The 19,142-nt window shown below is 53.1% G+C and overlaps 1 protein-coding gene across 1 annotated transcript; it reads left to right on the forward strand.

Annotated features, from left to right (window-relative positions):
• The first annotated feature begins 69 nt into the window (after nucleotides 1-69).
• On the forward strand, nucleotides 70-18,330 carry PNLDC1 (PARN like ribonuclease domain containing exonuclease 1). Its single transcript, XM_059399293.1, has 19 exons — nucleotides 70-145; nucleotides 581-638; nucleotides 925-998; nucleotides 2,277-2,316; nucleotides 3,051-3,174; nucleotides 3,334-3,422; nucleotides 5,234-5,334; nucleotides 6,799-6,875; nucleotides 7,050-7,193; nucleotides 7,673-7,742; nucleotides 9,267-9,352; nucleotides 10,479-10,534; nucleotides 13,392-13,456; nucleotides 13,849-13,902; nucleotides 14,090-14,132; nucleotides 15,790-15,889; nucleotides 16,193-16,368; nucleotides 16,497-16,595; nucleotides 17,880-18,330. The coding sequence occupies exons 1-19, from the start codon at nucleotides 70-72 to the stop codon at nucleotides 17,941-17,943; spliced, it is 1,596 nt and encodes a 531-aa protein (XP_059255276.1). The 3' UTR covers nucleotides 17,944-18,330.
• Nucleotides 18,331-19,142: the final 812 nt, after the last annotated feature.

The raw sequence follows: 19,142 nt of genomic DNA on the forward strand, positions 1-19,142 counted from the left end.
GAAGCGCGTGGCAGCACGTGGCAGCACGTGGCCGCACGCACCCGGCGCCCCGGGCGGAGCTGCGTGGCCATGGACGTGGGCGCCGACGAGTTCGAGCAGAGTCTCCCTCTGCTGCAGGAGCTTGTCTTGGGCGCTGACTTCGTGGGTAAGCCGCGGGGGGTCCCGGCAGTGTCGCCGCTCAGCTCTGGGGGCCGGTGAGCCTGCGGGGAAGGGCAGGGGCGGGGCGGGGCGGGGCAGAGAGGTGAGGCCCAGTACGGACGAGCGCCAGGCCTCGGGAGGCTCCGATATGGCCCCTCAGAAGGGCGGGAGAGTCCTCCTCCCTCCTGGGCGGTGGGACGTTAAGCAGCACCTACGGCCTTGGCCTCGCTCTGGCCCAGGTGGAGCCCGGCCCCTGGGATGACCGGCCTGGCGTGTCCTTGCTTTGGCTTTCTCCTTTTCGTCCCCTTGACCCCACCTGGCCTCTTGAGCACCGACGGTGAGCCGAACACGTTTGCCACCTGCAGCATTGACAGCAAGACTAGTGGGGCACTGGTCTGTGTCTGGGGACTCTTGTCTTCTTTTTTTTTTTTTTTGCTCACAGGTCTGGACATAGAATTCACGGGCCTTCGCTCTAACCTGTCCCGCCCCCAGCAGATCAGGTAAAGTCAAAGCTGTCGGGGGTGCGTTCACCTGTGCCCTTGAGACTAGCATTCCGGCCATGTCCCCTTCTTTCTCAACAGGCCTCTTGTTGGCTTTGAGGGGGCAGGATGGCACTTTAGGGCGGGAAGGGGTGTCTGGGGACCTGACCTTTGTCCTCAAAATGCCGGTTAGTCTTCGCTAGTGGTCACAAGGTAAAATGCTCCATCTGGCTGAGAGGTGCCCATCCCACGGTGAGGCTGTCTCCTTCCTTGCGTGTGGAATGAAATGCCTGTTATTTCCCCACAGTCTCTTTGACTTGCCCTCGGAGTGGTATCTAAAAACCCGCCACAGTGTCCAGCAGTTCACAATCTGTCAGATTGGTGAGTGTCCTTTTCAGCCGTTTGCTAGGAGTCCTTGAAGGAGGTACCTGTGTTGTCTTTGTGTTTCTTGCGGGTGAAACAGCCTGGACCCCTTTTGGAGCGACTGGCTGTGGTTTGGGATGCGTGTTTGGTTTTTGCCTGTGTTTTGCCTGTGGGCCTCCCACTGTGCAACAAAGCAGAAACCTAGTGTAGCAGCTCTGTTCTCCTGCCTCAGTTTGTCAACGTGAAGGAGTCTATACCGTCTTTCAAGAAAAAATGTGTATGATTTCTGTTTACAGAAAACTTACACAAACAAGATAAAGTTATAAGCATTTTGCCCTGCAACCTATTTTGCTAATGGGGCTTAGAGATCTTTCTCTATGGGCATAGACAGCTCTCCATTTTTAACAGTCACTTAGTATTCCAAACTGAATGGATTGCTTGACTCAGTTTCCTGATGATATACATTTGGGTGACCTTTTGTGTGTAATAGAACAAGTTGTATTGATTGTCCTGTTGTGTATGTATGTATTTGGTGTCCTTCCATTAGATTTTACCGACTCTTGCTTTTTCTATGAATGGTGAACATCTGTGTGTATGTTGCTCTCTCTCCTTGTTCTTTGCTATACTGTTGTGGTTTTTTACTTAATAGTAAAATCTCTATGGAAAGTATATGAAACAGCATGTGGATATGTTTCTGTTGTCCTCCCCTACTTTGAAGCCTCCTTCACTTTGCGTAGGGTCTCTTTAGCAATATGGACATTTTAAAGCCGCAGTTGTATAGATTTTCACTTTTTTTTTTTTTTTTTAGCATTTACTCTGGTTAGTTTTTTAAATTTTTATTTATTTTTTTTTTACTCTGGTTAGTTTTAAAACTAGAAAAAATATTCTGTGTTTGAAGAACCATTCACCATTCTGTTTTAATAATTTCAGTGTGAATTATGATTTGACAGTTCTCCTGTTCCAAGTCTCTGTTTTCTTTTTTTAAAATTGTATTAGAGCGTGAGATGGGGGAAGGGCAGAGGGCAAAGGAGAAGCAGACGCCCCATGAGCCGGGAGCCCCATGAAGCGCTCACTGCCTGGACCCTGGGATCATGACCTAAGTGGAAGGCAGTTGCCTAAGCAACTGAGTCAGTCAGGCTCTATGTTTTCTTTCTTTAGGAGATAATCTTATTCTAAAGCATACACAGTATCTTTAAGTGCAAAGTATTGCATTAAGTGTTTCCTTTCTGAAGCTCACTTCTGAAGCTTACTTCTGGGACGTTTTCTTTGGTATTCATTTCCTCTTCTTTCTTTTAGGATTGTCTGTGTTTTCCAGTATTGAAGGAGAGTCAAACAAGTACGTGCAAAACACCTGGCTCTTGCCCGCTGATCTTCTCCACGTGCTCCCCTGCACCTTCTGCCTCAGGGTCTGAACCAGCTGGCCCTGGACACTCCATAGTCTCCTCTGCTTCTGTGCCTTTCCACGCCGCTGTCTGCTGCAGCTTCTGGCTCTTCCGAGTCTCTCCCTGCACAACCTCTTTCTTGGGGGCCTTTCCCAGCACTTAAGTGCTCCTCTCCCCATTTCTGTGTCTGTGCCCTCAGAGTAGCAGTTCACACGGTGTCGGAATGAGGGCGTTGTGGCTCCAGGCACGGGCAGTCAGGATGGGGGCTAGGCTCTTCTCTGTGGGCAGGATCTCTGCCTTTTTCCTTTGGCCCCAGGGCTAGTTAGTGCTAGAAACAGCCAACATTCAAATACTCTTAGAATGAAAGGAGCAGCCTGCTCTGAAGTCAGCTCTGTGAGCTAGAATTTTAAAAATTGTTTCAGCTTTTCATTCTTACATTTAAAAAAAATTTTTTTTAAGATTTTATTTATATGACGGAGAGAGACACAGTGAGAGAGGGAACAGAAGCAGGAGGAGTGGGAAAGGGAGAAGCAGGCTTCCCACTGAGCAGGGAGCCGGACGCGGGGCTCTATCCCAGGACCCTGGGATCATGACCTAAACCAAAGGCAGTAGTTTAATGACTGAGCCACCCAGGTGCCCCTCTTACATTTATTTATTTATTTATTTATTTAATTTTATTTTTTTATAGGTATGTAGCCCATTCATGTAACTTCTTTCTCTTCCCGACGACATTTGGGATCTTGGATTCAGAATTCTCTTTCCAGGCTTCTAGTGTTCAGTTTTTGAATCAGTATGGCTTCGATTACAACAAGGTATGACACAGAGGAGGGAAGTGGGAAGGTTTTAAGGTTCTCTGGTCCAGCTGGGCTGAGTCCATTTCCTGTCCACATGAACTGTACAAGGAAAGCTGCTTTTCCCTCTGCTCCCCTGCCCAGAGGATGCCTCTACTAGTCTCCTTGTTCCTCGTCTAGTTTCTCAAAAATGGGATCCCATATATGAATGAAGAGCAGGAGAAGAAAATTAAACACAACATCCTGACTGGAAACTGGAGAGTTCGCAGGTAAAACCTGTTTTTCTGGGGCTTCGATAGTCTCTGTGCCGCTGTTCTGAGTTTTCTGTGGGTTTGGCGTGCTGGCCAGGGTACGGGTGCGGTGACTTCAGTCCATCCTCTTTAGCTGGGGTGGCTTTGGCAGCGTGTGATCGCCAAACACGACAGCTCGAAGTGCTGATGGTTCTGTTCCTCACCAGAGATGAGAGCCGTCCTTCTGCACGGAGTGTGACTTTCATGTTGAAAAGTGAAAGGGAGGGGCGCCTGGGTGGTGCAGTGGCTTAAGCCTCTGCCTTCGGCTCAGGTCATGATCTCAGGGTCCTGGGATCGAGCCCCGCAATGGGCTCTCTGCTCAGCAGGGAGCCTGCTTCAACCTCTTTCTCTGCCTGCCTCTCTGCCTACTTGTGATCTCTGTCAAATAAATAAAATATTAAAAAAAAAAAAAGTGAAGGGGAGAAAAGGAAAGGCACCGGCTCTTCACTCAGTACTCAAATGAAAAAGCAGGAGCTTCATTCCAATGCTGCAGAGGAAAAAGCCAGGAGCCTCGTGGACTCCCTGTGAGAGGTTGTGCTGGCCTTCAGTGCCATCTCAGGGATGTCTCACAGTAAATTAGATGTAACCTTGATGACACCAGTCATGTGCCTTGGCCTGGACATATTGCCCCGTGTTCTTGAATCTGTATGCTCCTGAGGGCAGGTCTCTGCCTTTTTAAAAAATCCTTCATTTATTTTTAAGGACTTTTATTTATTTGACAATGAGAGACCACAAGCAGGGGGAGCAGCAGAGGGAGAGGGAGAAGTAGACGCCTTCCTGAGCAGGGAGCCTGATGCAGGGTTCGATCCCAGGATTCTGGGACCATGATCCAAGCCCAACGCAGATGCTTAACCAATTGAGTCACCCAGGCACCCCTCTGCCTTTTTTCTTGAGCTCCCAGTGCTGGTTCTCCTACTTAAAACCACTACTACTACGGAGCTAGGACCAGGAGTGATGGAGTGACAGCATTGTGGTCCCCTGGGCCCCAGGCAGGTCGTGCTCACAGAGTCTGGAGCTGAACTAGTCATCTCAGCTCTTTGTACTTCAGGTTTTTTGCCTGTATCAGGAGTGGAGGTTAAGTTAGACCAATTTTAAACTCTGGAATGTTATGATCGAATATTGGGTCCAGATAGCTATGTAGTATTGGATGGTTTCTTTTTTTAGGTAGGCTGTACAACCAATGTAGGGCTTGAACTTAATCCCAAGATCAAGAGTCATGTGTCCCACTGACTGAGCCAGTTAGGTGCTCCTAGAGGTGACTTTTAAAATTTTTTCTTCCCCTGAAATCCTTATTCTTGGGTTTTCACATAAAAATATAGCTTTTTGTAAGGGAAGGTCTATTTGAATTTTTCATCTTCTCTTATTTTCAAGTGTTGGAGAAAAGTCTTTCCTCATCTCAAAATAACACTGTTTTCTTCTATTTCTAATGTCGAAGCCACGCTTACCAAAGTTCTGTCTTTTCCTTATTTCACCAGATGGTGCTTTTTTACCCCCAAAGCTGAATTAAGCAGACAGGCCTGACAGTAGTGTTTAGTGTTGGCTAGCTCCCATGCAACCCAGTAAAGCGGAAAGGGATGAAACTTGTTCCTGCGTTTGGATGGGAGAGAATCGGCTGAGTGTTTGGTTCACTCTTGCAGAACAAGACTCAGAAAATAGTCTTTTCTGGGTCCGTTTTGTTGCTGAGCTCCCAACGTTAAACCCAGAGTCCTCCAAAACTCTTGTCGTGTTAACATCGCCCGAAGGCTCTGGTGGTTCTCTCTAGCATCCCACTTTCATGTGCCTGTTTCCAGTTCTCTGGATAAAGACCAGATCAAGGTGGTGATCGATGAGGTGACAAGGTGGCTGGACTTGGCAGAGGAGGGCGACTGGATGACTCTCCCTGGTATCACTGGTACGGAGGAGGCCGCGCGCCCGGCCTGCGGGTGTTGGGGCTGGGCACTGTCGCATGCAGGGCTTGTCGGGTGCGTACGCTCTCCTTCCTGGGGATCCTGGCCTTGGCTCAGCACACGTGTTGTCCCTGGGGTTAGATAAAGCCCTGGCCCCTGACCCCAACTCAGAAGCGGGAGGCTTTTGACCTATTTTGACTTTTAAGGTTAAAGATGTCCAGATGTTCAGGGTCCTCCTATTACCCCATCCCTGAGAGCCCAAGTTACTCTTACTTACTTGTGTTCATCTCTGGACCTTTTTACCCTCCATGGCACAGCGTGGAATCACAATGAACCCGCCCTCGGTTCGTGGTCCTTGGGCTTGGTCTCTGGACTCCTGGGGTCTCGGACCCTTTCCAAGGGGTCCACCAGCTCAAAAGTATTATCAGAATCTCACTCTGTGGTCACTTGCCATTGTCACCAGGCATATGCACGGGTAGTGCTGGGGGGTGGCGGTGGGTAAAAGCGCACGCTGGAGCAGGCCTTCCCGGGGGTCCTTCTCTTCGTCGCCACTTCCGGTTTAGAAACGTGAAATCTAGTTTTTATGAATGACCTTTGTGGTGCAGAAGTCCCTTTATTATAAAGAAGAAGTCTTTATTACATCTCCGCCTTTGCTCATCCTTTGATTTCACTGGGTCCAAATACTCGTGCGTAAGACCTTGCTGTTGCAACCGCAGGGCAGCGCTGCTCTGGAGGAAAACGCTCATGCACGTCCGAGCTGGGAGCTCAGTCCGCGCTTTTTTCTTTGAATGGAATGTCTTTTTTATAGGAAAGAAGGGACTGTGGTTATTCTGATTTGGGTATTTCAGTCCTTTTCTCAAGTGAGAAGAGTAAGCCTGTGTCACTTGCAGGAAAATAACTCCCAGAATTTGCTAGTGATAAAATTTGAGCTTTCCATCGAAACCCCAAATTTTGGAAAACTCCGGTCTGCCACCGTGAGCTTGACAAGCTTCCCAATACTGAGACCGTTCTGATGGTCCGTGGCTGTAGGTACAAGTGTCTTTGGTTGATCGTGTGTAACGTGTGAACATCAGAAGATTCTAGTAACTCTGCAAATCAATATTTTTCATGTAACCAATGCACAGTGCTACAAAATCATGGGCAGCAGCATAATGGGTTTATTATTTTAGAAGAGAACTTTACACTGTTCAATGTACATTGTTCTAAGGCGATGAATGTCAAAAGCTCTAACCCCCACACAAAGGATCACCAGGGTCATCCATCTCCCAAGTGACCCCTGGGATAGACTTCCAGAATGGACAAGAATGCTGTGCCGTCCCTGTCGTGGGGGCTCCTGGGCTTGGGTACACCTAAGAGCTGTCTCTCCTTTGTCTCCATGCGTATCTCAGCTTCTGCTTCTCCTGAGAGGAAGGTGAGCCACCGTCTGGGTGGTTCTGTACCGTCTGGGTGGTTGTGTTTCCTTGCCACAGGCTTCCAGGCTTTTGAGGTCCAGCTGGTGCTGCGGCAGGCCCTCCCCGACATCTGGACGGTCCCGAGAGACCAGGGGGTGAGTTCCCACCTGTGAGCGGGTGGTCCGGGGGCTCCTTTCTCACTCATTCCGCCAAGTCTGGCCTCTGAAAGGTTTTCTCCCGTCTTCTCTCTCCTTTTGAGATGAACCGCTTCTTTGGCTTCATTCCCAGGAACCCAGGATTCAGAGAACTTGTCTCTACTCTTGTCTCAGATAATAGTGAAAAAAGTGAGCAAACAGCATCGGTGGTATCTTGAGAACACCTCCGGTGATCGAGCGAGCTGTTGGAAGGAGAAGATTCTTCTCTCTGCAAGGGGTTTTTCCGTGTTTTTCCAGATGCTGGTGAAAGCCCAAAAGGTAGGGGAAAGAAATCTTTTTCTTGCTCTCTAGCAAGTGTTTCTGACCATAAAAATAGGCTGGGTCCTCCAACAAAAATAAGATTCCTTGAGATAAGTAGTTCTTTCCTGTCAGCAACTGGCTTCCTAGATCTGGTCTTGCTTTAGTGACGGGGAAAGTTCCTGGGACAGGAACGCTGTGTTCCTTCCCCTGTTAGGCACACGGCCACTGCACTACTAGCCGACCTCGGACTGCTGGGGGACGGTCTTCAGTTTAGACCCTCGGCAGGGACACCCTGCCCCACATCCCTCCTGTGCCCCACTAGACATCCTGGCACTGGAGGCCCTCGGCCACCTCTCATGAGGGTGCATGAAGTGGGGGTGGACTGCCGTGTGCTAGGATCGCTGTGGGTTCTAAAGCTATCCCCTCTGCAAGAGTGTGTTCACCTTGGATGTCTGTTTTTACACCTGGTCTCTGCACCTGTCGATTCCTCCAAGTAGCCCTTAGTGGGCCACAACATGATGATGGACCTGCTGCATCTCCACGAGAAGTTCTTCAGGCCACTCCCAGGTATGGGCGCACCTGCCACCCCCTCTCCGTCTTCACTTGCCACCTTGCGAGGGGGTGTGGGCCAGGGTCGTCCTCTGCTGTCTCCCCACGAGCCGTCGGCTTCTGCAGAGTCCCAGCACCTCTGTGCCTGTTCCCATCTTCCCGGAGTGGAAGTCAAGTGATTTTTTTGCAGAAAAGCTTTTGAATGGATACTCTGACCCCTGTTATGGACGGTGTCCCAGATCCTTGTTTAAAACCTTATAAAATCAGAAATGTGAGCAGGAGAGAGAAGCTGCCTTCAGTCTCTGCTATAATCCTAACACTTTGCTTTTTTCTCTGAGTTCTCACAGATTAGATCACACTATATAGTCGATTTTGTTTGCGTGTATTTCCGCTTACCCAAAGCATTTGTGTCATCGACCTAATAAATACCATGTCAGGGGCTGTGTGGCCTTGTCTCGTGGCTGAGCCATACTCTTTCATGACCGATGGTTCCCTGGCTGGATGTACAACAGGGTCGTGTAGCCATAAAAACATGGACTCGGGAGCCATACGTGGGTCCTCGGTCCATCCCTGGTTATGTTGTGAGCTCCAGCAAGGCACTTTCTCTGCTTCCTTGCCTATGAAATGGGTAATAACAGCACCAACACCCTAGCATCAGGGGATTAAAGGAAGTAATGTACACTATCTAGACGAAGAGAGTGAGATGGTTCTAAGATTTCCCAAGAAATGAATTGACAAAACATCCTAGTTGGACCATATTGAGAAAATCAGGAGAGAAGTAGGAATAAAATTCGTAGGCTATGACCCGAAAAACGAAGATGACAAAACAAAATTGCAGGGAGAGCCAGCGCTGGTAAGAAAGGGAAGGCGGGGAGTGTGGCCTGGTCCTGCGGGAGAGGTGTGGGCCCGGGGCGGGTGAGGAGTCGGGCTGTCCCCTTATGCAATGGGAAGCCACACGGAGGTGCCAAAACCTGGGCAAGTGGTCCACAGCACAGCCCTGCCCGCTGAGCAGTCTGGGAACACACACCCGGAGAAAAGCACTGGCAAGTTGCTTGCTTGGGGAGTGGAATGAGGAGAGCAAGGCTTGGGTTGGTTTCGCAACAAACTTCTTTAAACTATATCTAAGCAGGCCTTTGATCAGTCGATCAATAGCTTAATTCCTTATTGGGGCACTTCCCTCACAGTTTCTAGCTGAATTTTCTTGGATCGTCTCTCAGTGGCCCCTTACAAGTGACGATTTCATGTCTGTCTTTTCAACAGCACTTCTTTCTCCCTTCTGTTGGCTAGAACCTTGCAAGCTACATTAATGTTGACCGTAGACAATATCCCGAATCTAATGGGAAGCCAGTTGGCCTTGACCACCATGAATGGCGATGGGAGCTTGATCTATCCATTCTCAATAGTCAGGGGAAAGGAAGTTTTTCACTCCCATTTTGTTCTATTTGTTGCTTTATTTGTTAGTGTTGGGGACAAGCTAGGTTGGAGACTCTCCCTCCCCATGTTTACCAGCCAACTCCTTTCTCTCTGGTCTCTGTCAATCAGAAAGCTATGATCAGTTTAAGCTGAACATCCACAACCTGTTTCCTGTTCTCATTGACACCAAGAACGTGACCAAGGATATCTGGAAGGTACCAAACGGGACTGCTTTGGGTGGAGGAGTGCTCTGTTCCAGTCACACTTGACTTTCTCTTTTTAAAAATCGTTCCTGGAACCCTTCTCTCCTATTTTACAGCCAGTACTGGCTTCCTTTGTGTGTTAGCATTGGCTCGTCCCGTGAGCTTCTGTTTTCCTTCCCTCATTCAGGATCCCATGTTTTGAATGAGTTACATGGAGCGTATCTGATCTACATCAGCGCTCCGCACGACACCTTGTGCGGGGGCTCCATGTAAGCGCGGGGACTGTTTGCAGCCCGCTCCAAGAGCATCAGGCTGGAGGAGGCCCCGAAAGATCTTGACCGAGGAGTAAGGTCATGAGTTTTCCACCCTGAGCGCATTAAAGTCCCCCAGGGAAGCCAATCCTGACACCGGGGTCCCACCACCAGCTCCCTGAGGTTTCGAGGGGATGGGGGAGGGGTGGCATTTCAAAAGCCCCCAGGTGACTTGTGTTGTGCAGTTAGGGAGTGAACCGCATCTGGAGAAGAGAGGCACCCAGCTGGCTTAAATGCCTCTTTGAAGTTAAACTGAGGAACAGAGAAAGGGGAATCCAATCAGCATTTTAAAGCCTCCTTGCTCAGAGTACGTTGGTTACCGTACTGCCCGGGTGTCTAGCTCTTGCACGCTTCTGTGACACTGCTCGTGTAGCAGAGTCCTAGCTTGAGGCAGGAAGGACATGGACTGATCTGAGGGGGACCCATGGAGACTCCTTGCCACACAAGAGGAGATGAGCTCTAGGGTGACCTGGCATTGCCCAAGACTCTCTGGTTCTTGGAGCACCTGGTGTCCTACGTGTGTGTCCTTGGCCATGGCCTGGCACCTTAGAGGCATACGTATATGGAACCCCTTAAACGCTTTTTTAAGGAAGGCAGTAGGGGTTGTTGCAGCTTTACTAGCTTCGGTTTTTGGGGACCTTCTAGGAAACCCAAGATTGCTAGGTGCCTGGACATCCTGATAAGGAATGAGGACACTGATGTTTGAGTAGAAAGTGGGGTTTGTAGGAATTATTTTGCAGGTTCTTTTAATGACCATTTGGTAATACGCAAAGCACATAAGAAAATTATAAGTTTTATTCTCCCTGATTTGTTTTTCATAATTTTAGGAACTGAATTTCCCAAGGGTTTCAAATCTTTCAGAAGTTTATGAAGTCCTAAACAGGTAAGGAAGGATTGTTTTTGTTTTGTTTTGGAGCCGCCTATAGAGCAGGGTTCTCACGGTGGGGGAGGATTCATTCCCCAGGACACACCTGCCAGTGTAGGGGCATTTTGGGCTGTGACAAGTGGGGCCGTACTGGTATCTGGAGGAAAGGCCAGGATGCACAGAACAGCCCCCCACGGCCTAGAATCCCCCAGCCACAGCATTGCCAGTGTTGGGGCAGGCAAGCCCTGTCTGGAGGGCCAGGAACCCATGAGATACCTACAGCTGTTGACGTGTGGTGGCTTCATTTCTCTTGATATGTGTCTGCTTGCTGGCAGGCAGGGCTCCCGCAGATTGGACTATTTCCTTCCGCACCCTGATGTGTGTCATGGGCCTGCGGGCGGGCTGGTGGGTGCGCCCCGAACACTTGACTGAATGACCCCAGAACTAGGGGTGACCTTGAACTTTTTGTAGGAGAAGCAGCTCCCACCTGCCCTCACAGCCCTGACTGACTGAGGCCTGAGTTGTCCTGGTGGTGGGGGGAGAGGCACCGTGTCTGGGAAGCACCAGGGTCGGGGAGCTCAGCAGCTTCCTCCCTGGGAGGACCTGCGAACCCAGCAGCAGAGAGAGCGGGCGCCACATTGCGGCAGCTGAAGGGGGCACCTCTCTGCAAGAACAGATCTTGTCCTCTGCTGGTGGTGGTCCTCCGACCTCCTGCGTGGCGCTCCCCTCCCCGCAGTAGTCTCCTCCGGGGCCTCGGGCTTCATGTTCTCCCTACCAGGGTCCCCGGGTCCCCATTTCCAGGAAACAAATCCGAGGCCAAGCGCTGGTGATCTGCACTCCCTGCTCTCCCCCTGGAGACATTCCCGGCGCCGTCTCAGCAGCCGGCACACACAAGTGCCTCCTGTGTGCGGGGCCCAGGGGAGAGGGCTGCCCTCCGCCTGCCCGTCCAGCATCCTGCCCCGGGGTCCTCCCTCCCCTGGCGGGGCAGTGTCCCTGACGGGGCCTCCAGGCCGGCCGCCTCCTCGCCCTCCCCATCATCCTCGTTCTCCTGGCCCAGAAACCGCAGAGCCTCCTCCCGACTCGGCTCCCTCCCTCTCTCCTCAGTCTTCCTTCTTCTCTTTGTGATGCGCCTCTTCAGGAGCCTCTCTGTGGCCTTGGCCCATGGAGGTCGGGTTCTCTTCCCTCACGGAACTTGCTCTCGTGATCTCACGCGGTGCAGGCTGCTCCGTCGTCTCAGTCGAGGGCCGATGCACGAGGCACGAGGCTCGTGGAACAGGCCTGCTGACGGCTCTCTGGTGCCTGCACCCCAGCCTCTCCCCACCCGTGCTTCGGTGGTTCCCCTGCCCGGACTTCTGGTGGGTTTTATAGTTTTCAGCCTGTTCCTTATGGGCGCTTGTCCTTCTAGCCATTTCTTAAGCCCCTTCGGGGTTGCTCCTTGGCCCTCTTCTTGCTCATTACTGTGTCCCTTGGGGACCTAAGGCGCTCCCTTAGTGTCAGCTACCACTGCCTGTGACCGTTCAGATCTCCAGGACACCCCCCCCCCCCCCTGCCCTGCTCGCTGCCTGGCTGCCAGGCCTTCCTGCCCACACGGCCACGAGCATTTTTAACTTGGCGTTGTTCTTGGTCCCTCAAACGCACCTCTGTGCCTGGAGCAACTCACACAAAGGCCTTATGGCCCCAGGGGCCATGCTGAGGGCCGTGTGCGAATGTGAAGGTTTTGTTGGAAATGCACAGGCTCTGAATGCAGACGTCCTGGGTCCAAAGCCTGGCTTTGCCCCCCACCAGCTCACGAGCACCCTTGAGAGAATGACTGCATCTCTCTGAGCCTCCGTTCCACCACCTGTGACCTGAGGACTGTGGGGAACTCGTAGGTGCCGTGGAGATGAGTGTGCTCGGCCGCGGGAACAGACTCAGACCACGGCCTGCGCTCAGCCCGTGTCTACGCGGCGTCCGCTGCACACACTCTGGTTTTGTTGGGAAACGAAGGGAAGCTTTCCTCATTGAGCGCCCCCCTGCTGCCAGAGCCAGGAGCGGGCCAGCCACGACTTGTGGTCGGCTGACTCCTGTCTGTCTGGACGTTCTGCGTCTCTGGCGTCTCTCTGGTCTGCCCTTCCCCTGCGGGCCCAGCATCCTGGCCTCCGCCCCGCCTCTTTCATTCCAGGGATGGTAGAGGCCCCACGGGTACCCTGTGGCCTGTCCTGGCTCATCACCCCTGCCGCTGGAGTGAGGTTTTAAAATCTGAAGCCGATTAGGCTGGGTTTCTGGTCTGTTTTCCTGATGTTCCTGAAGATCCTCTTTTGCGGCCCGGCCCTGCCCACAGGGGCTTCACCGCACCTTGTGCCTTGGCCTCGCCACCGGGCCTCGCTCCCTTTCCCTCGCTGCCTTTGCGTGTTCCCCCATGCTCGAAGTGCCAGCCGCCTCCACGTGGCTTCAGTGGCCCGAGTTCCTCTGGCTCGGGACTCCGGAGGTACCGCCTGCGTTGGGAGGCCCGCCCGCCCTCCTGCTCATGACCTCTGTATCCTCAGTGCTCCATGTGGGCCTCGGGCGCTGCAGCAGCGGGCCTAGGCTTGCGGACATCCCTTGGACTGTGGGGTAGCTCTGTGGTCCCAGCTGGTGTTGTGTGTGTCCCGGTGCCTCGGCTCAGCTGGACATGGGGCAGGTGCCCCGAGCGACCCGGCCGCAGCCTCCAGCCCTGCTGGGCTCCTCTACCTGCCCTGGTGCCCGCCTACCAAGACCCTACCTGCCTGGTCCCGTTTGTCTTTTGTTAGGCACCCCAGTCCTGAGGACCCCTTTTTGCTTATATGAATGCGGTAAGGAGAGACCGAGAAGGGCTTACTTGCAATGAGTCTTTTATCCTGTTTTTCTTCTCTACCAGCGACTTGAATCCGACCAGAAATTCCGGGCCAGTGGTCATTCACGCGAGCAAGTGTGAAAAATACGGTACGTTCCCGTGAGCATACGCCGCGCCACAGGCAGCCAAGTACTGAGGTGGCAGAATGAGGCCTGGCCTCCCCGTGGGCAGGCATGTGGGAGGGTCATGGGGGGCGCTCCGTGTACCCCTCCTCACAAAGGAGCCACCCCAGAAGGCATCATAGCTCCTGGGCTCTCCTGATCTCCTTGGGCATGTGGCTGGCATGCCGGGAGGCTCTCCGCCTCAGCTTCCTGCTGCTGCAGGGGCACCGGGCTGAAGACGGTGTGTGCCCTTCTCCCCACCCGCATCTCTGGAGGAAAGAGGGTGGTCGGTGGGCAGCTGGCTGGGGAGGAGACCCCTCGTCCAGGCCGTGTTCTGACGGCTGCTCTGCTCTCTCTCCTCTTCTGGGGCGCTGCTGCAGTGGAGACCAAGTACCCCCACGAGGCCGCGTACGATGCCTTCCTCTGTGGATCAGGTGAGAGTTGCTGTCCTCTGAAAGGGGGCCTCCTGCTTTATCTGTGGTAGCCCCCCACCAGCCCGAGGCTCTCCATTTACTTCCAGGTGGGTTGTGTGTCACGGAAGTAAAGCAGAAGTTGGCATCTTGTGATGAGGTGATCTGGTTGAGCCTGGACGTGTATCACATCTCTAGCTTTCCCCTCCAGTTCTCCTGAAAGTGGCCCACTTGCTCGCATGGAGAGTGCGCGGGTGAGTGTTCCTTCCTTCCATCCTGCTCATCCAGTCATCCGGTCTGAGCCCCTGAGCCCTTGCTGTCCGCTAAGCCCTCGGGGCTCCTGTGGCTCCCCAAAATGGGAGGGCGCCGAATGTTGTGGTGCAGAGACCGTCGCCAACTGGGCAGCTGCCCTCCTCCTCGGGATGGCATTTCCTTCCGTCCCGGCCTGCTCTGTGCTGGCGCGGGGCCCTTGTCTCCGCGTCGGGAGGACTCGTGGGGCGGGAGGCCACGGCAGTAAGGTCAGGTGCAGGGCCTCCCCCTGCCTCGGGCCTTCCCAGTGTGCTCTGCTGGCTTTGTCCGTTGGCCCTCCCCCATTTTTCACGACCACGGAAATCACGGTGAGGTGGGAGGGCGCCTCCGTGGGGTCCACAGAGGCGGGCTGGGGAGAGGGTTAGTGAGGCGGACTAGCGTGGGTAAGGGAGAGAGTCTTAAAATCCCAAGTTGAAACCTCACGTGCATTTCCCTCATGGCAGCATCGCCCTTGATGCTCACAGCACCGGGCCCCGAGGCACCAGGGCCACACTTGGAATCTGAATTCTAGAGCATGATCCTTGGTGTACGTGTTTGTTAAATAGGATTTAGGCCTGATGGAAGAGCGGATCAAAATTGTAACAGGGTCTTCGAGGCTGACTTGGAAAATTTTCAGACTAATAAAATTAATAATGATTGTGGACTTATTTATTAGCTTTGGTGCTGCCTATGTTTTTTATTCTAGTAATGGCTATTATGCATAGAAATACCCTATGACCTACTGATGTGAGACTTATAGCTTACATAAGGAATCCAGCTTAAATAAGAAATCTGCCCCCTCACTCTTTCCTGTGCTTTGACAGCATCCAAGTGCTAGTGGGGAGGTACACGTGTGCCCAACGGGAGGGCCCCTAGCTGCAAGGGAGCCCCTGTGCCCTGCGTCTGGCACCTTCCATCCTTGTGTTCTAATCCTCTTGACCTAAAAACCCTCCTAGGTGTAGTGAAGTTCCGTAGCAGCCCGGACCTGCCTGAATGTGAGGCCTGTGGTTCCCCCCCAGACGTGGGCTCTGGTGTGTGGTCGTGTCTGTACCCAGGCAGGGCAGGCGAGGATGAGGGATGAGGGACAGCCCTTCGGGACGGAGGGTGATGTCCGGTCAGTGGGCCTTTGGACTGTGGCCTCTCACTAATTCTCTGAGCCACTGCTGATGTTGGTCAAGGAGTCCTTTTTTTTAAAGATTTTATTTATTTGATTGACAGAGATTACAAGAGACAGAGAGGCAGGCAGAGAGAGAGAAAGGGAAGCAGGCTCCCTGCTGAGCAGAGCCTGATGCAGGGCTTCATCCCAGGACCCTGCGATTATGACCTGAGCCAGAGGCAGAGGCTTTAATCCACTGAGCCACCCAGGCGGCCCAGTCAAGGAGTCTTTACCCAAGTGTCCCCGACGGGTGGTGACCACCTGAAGCTCTACTGTGTCTGGGGCCCCAGAGAGCGCTCTGTGGGGTCGGTGGGTTGGGGGAGGCCTGCAGATTTGGAGGGAGGGAGGGGAGAGTGGCCTGGGGTGGCACCCGCCCCTGTTCCGTCCCAGACCCTTTGCTGTGGCTGAGGACGTGTGCCTGACCGCTGGTGTGCCTGAATGCTTTGGGGTTTTCTCTTCCCCTGTAGTGCCGGCTCCATGCCAGAGCCCTCCTTCCCTCTGTACCTCGACGTGCTGGCTCCCTATGTGAACCAGGTGAATCTAATCCGAGCCGGGGTCCCTAAGATTGTGAGTAGCATTTCTTTTGCTCCTTTCCCCTACTCGGGCGTGTTCTGGGAATCAGCCTGGTTTCCTTGGGGACCTTTCCAAGGTGGTCTGGAAACAACCAAAATCGGAGCGAGAGGGTGCTCTCGTCCCGCTAGGCTTGCTCTTTCCGTGTGCTTTCCTGCCTTTCCCGACGTGGCTGCGCGCCTCCTTCTGGTCCTTCCTGGCCCAGACACACTCTCTCTTAGCCTCTTAGGGTTTTCAGACCGGGAAGGTTGTCCGTAGGGATCGCAGAAAATCTCCTCTGCTCTTTTCCCCGCCTTCTAGAATTTCTCAGGTCCAGACTGCCCCAGTATCCGACCTCCCATCCTCCTCCTCCATGTCCGGAAGTGGCCAGGGGTCAGCGAGCAGCAGGTCTACCGTGAGTTTCAGAATCTTTGCAAGTTCGATGTGCGGCGACTCTCGCGGAGCCAGTTCCTGCTTTTGACCAATAAGTTTAAGGAGTAGGTGCCTCTGCTCTCCACATGTCCCTGTGCCCTGCGGCCGCCCCTGCCCTTTGCAGCTGCTTGGAGCCTGCTTGGAGCAGCAGGTCTGACACTGGCGTGCCTGACCTAATAACGTCTCTTGGCAGTGCTCGGAGCATCCTGAAGGAGTACAGGGGCCACCCCACCCTGCAGGTGTCCCTGTACCGGTACTGGAGGCACTCCCCGAACATCAGCTGCCTGTTGCAGTGAGTGACCTGGAGCACTGTGCCGGTCCTGCCGGGGCGGAGCAAGGGCAGAGTTCACTCGCTGGGGGCGAGTGTGTGTTTAAAGATGGGTTTACTTGAGAGTGCACACGAGTGGAGGGAGGGGCAGAGGTGGAGAGAATCTGAAGCAGACTCTCAGCTGAGCGCAGAGCATGCATAACGCGGGGCTCGATCTCACAACCCTGAGATCACAGCCTGAGCCGAAACCAAGAGTCGGATGTTTCAGCAACTGAGGCAGCCAGGCACCCCACCAGCATGTGTTGTAAAGGAGTTCTCGTCAAGCGTGGTGACCTGAATGTCCTTCAGTAACACCAGACAAGCATTGACTGAATGTCTGCTGTGTCGGGTACTATCGTAGCTTCTAGGCTTCAGCAAGTGAAGCAAAATCCCTGCTCTCCTAGAACTCATGCTCCAGTGGGAGGTAGCAGCGAACAAGTGAATTGCAGGATAGATCAGGTGACAAGTGTTTATTAAAAACAAGAGCAGATCAGGAGGTGGGAGTGGGGGGGAGGGGGAGGATAAGGGAGAAGTGGGGAGCCCCTGAGGTCTCTAAGGAGGTAAGGGAATGAGCCAGGAGAGCAGTGGGGCGCACTGTCCAGGCAGTGGGGCAGAGGCCCTTGTGGGGAGGCGTCCGGGTGCCACGGGACTGTGAGAAGACCACGAGGAGAGGCTGGGGAGGAGCGTGGGCCCCACGGAGGGGAGGGGAGGGCCGTGGGCGAGGGCCCAGGAGAAGCTGCAGGTGGCCGGAGATTTTCCACAGAGGTGGCTCTGCGTGCGGCAGACTGCAGAGGACGCGCAGGGCCGCGGAGGCAGGTGGGTGGACGGTCCGGTTGGGGCTTGGGCTGTGTGGTCTGAGTGGTCAGAGTCGGGTGCTGTAGGGGGTCACGGCCCGCCGGGAGCAGGGTCGAGTTTGGATCAGGGTTTTTGGCCTGCATACCTGAAAGATGGGATTGCTCTGAGGGTTTTGGCCTCCTGGTTAGGAGCCATATCTACAGAAAACCAGACGCTTAAAGAAAAGCGTTTGGCTCCTAGGAAGTCTTTTCTCTGTCTGTCAACCTCTGATGTCAACCACTAGGAAAATGACTTGTCTGCGCGTGTCTGAGAGCCATTCTGCCCTCGAGGCAGGAGTTCATAGTGGGAGAATGATGGGAAGACAGGACATTCGGGTGAGCCGCTTGGGGGCCTGTGCATGTGTCCGTGCTTTTGGACCTGCCCGTTCCCCAGCAGCACGCCGCCGTCCAGGACTGTGCCCTCTCTCTCCTGCAGGGTCTGTGGCGTGGTCACCACCTGGGCCCTCCTGGCGCTTCTCCTCGGAAGACCTGGCCACTGAGGGCAGCCGGCAGCCCTTTCCCATCTCCGCCCCTCTCTGGGACAGCCATCCGTGTGGGCTTTTTTGCGGGTTTTGTTTGTGTAAATCATATTTTACTTGCAAACCAATCTGTGGTCCTTATGAGGAACTTTATTTTGAGGGTGAAATTCTGTAATGATTATCAACGATAAAGAAATCCTTAGATGTGGTACTTTTGTGGCCAGAACTTTTCTTTCTATAAATGGGGAGACGTCCGCATCTCGGGGAATTTTGGCTAGACCCCCGGAGGGTCTCACGTGCAGACAGACTAGCACGGGAGCTGGACAACAGGTGAACCAAAGGCTCCGTTATTTCTGGGAGAAAAATTCTTGGCCACTAGGCCATTTCCCAGACCTAAACCCCTACCAGCCTGAGTTTAGTAAAGTGGAAAAAAATGAAGCTAAGTGTCTGTGTGCATTTGTGATATTTTTGGTAATGTTTTTTGGTATATGATATTTAACATGCACCTCAGAAACAAAGATTACCTGTGCCACAGCTGTGTCCCTTGCCAAGGCCCAGTGTGATCTGCTTACTGTGTTCCCTTGTGGGGGGCCATGCTGGGGGCCACACTGGGGCCATGCTGCTCCACACCTCACCTTGCGTTATTTATTTATTTATTTTTTAAAAAAGATTTTATTTATTTTATTTGACACAGAGAGATCACAAGTAGGCATAGAGGTAGGCAGAGAGAGAGGGGAAAGCAGGCTCCCTGCTGAGCAGAGAGCCCAAAGCAGGGCTCGATCCCAGGACCCTGAGATCATGACCTGAGCTGAAGGCAGAGGCTTTAACCCACTGAGCCACCCAGGCACCCTCAGCTTGTTGTTATTGTAGCTTTTCTCTATTGGGAGCTGAACTTGGTTGGGCTGTTTGCTCAACTGTGAACCTCACTTACTGACTTAGCAAAGCCTCCTTAAACTTGGGGTGAGGGGCACGCCTGGGTGGCCCAGGTCATGATAGCAGGGTCCTGGGATCGAGCCCCGCATCCGGCTCTCTGCTCTGTAGGGAGCCTGCTTCCTCCTCTCTCTCTCTCTGCCTGCCTCTCTGCCTACTTGTGATCTCTGTCTATCAAATAAATAAATAAAATCTTTTAAAAAAAATTGGGGTGAGGGGTGGGATATAGAGTTTTTCTCTAAAAGGCAGAAGCATTAGTGGCAGCAGCCGTCCCAGTGGAGGGTGTGGGA

This window comes from Mustela nigripes, chromosome 5, assembly GCF_022355385.1.
Source record: "Mustela nigripes isolate SB6536 chromosome 5, MUSNIG.SB6536, whole genome shotgun sequence".
Lineage (NCBI taxonomy): Eukaryota > Metazoa > Chordata > Mammalia > Carnivora > Mustelidae > Mustela > Mustela nigripes.

Excerpts from the sequence above, each read along its gene's own strand:
- PNLDC1 (XM_059399293.1), top strand. The coding sequence starts at position 70 with ATGGACGTGGGCGCCGACGAGTTCGAGCAGAGTCTCCCTCTGCTGCAG. Across the intron at positions 6,876-7,049 it reads CGGTCCCGAGAGACCAGGGG|ATAATAGTGAAAAAAGTGAG; the intron begins GTGAGTTCCCAC and ends CTCTTGTCTCAG. Across the intron at positions 13,457-13,848 it reads GAGCAAGTGTGAAAAATACG|TGGAGACCAAGTACCCCCAC; the intron begins GTACGTTCCCGT and ends GCGCTGCTGCAG.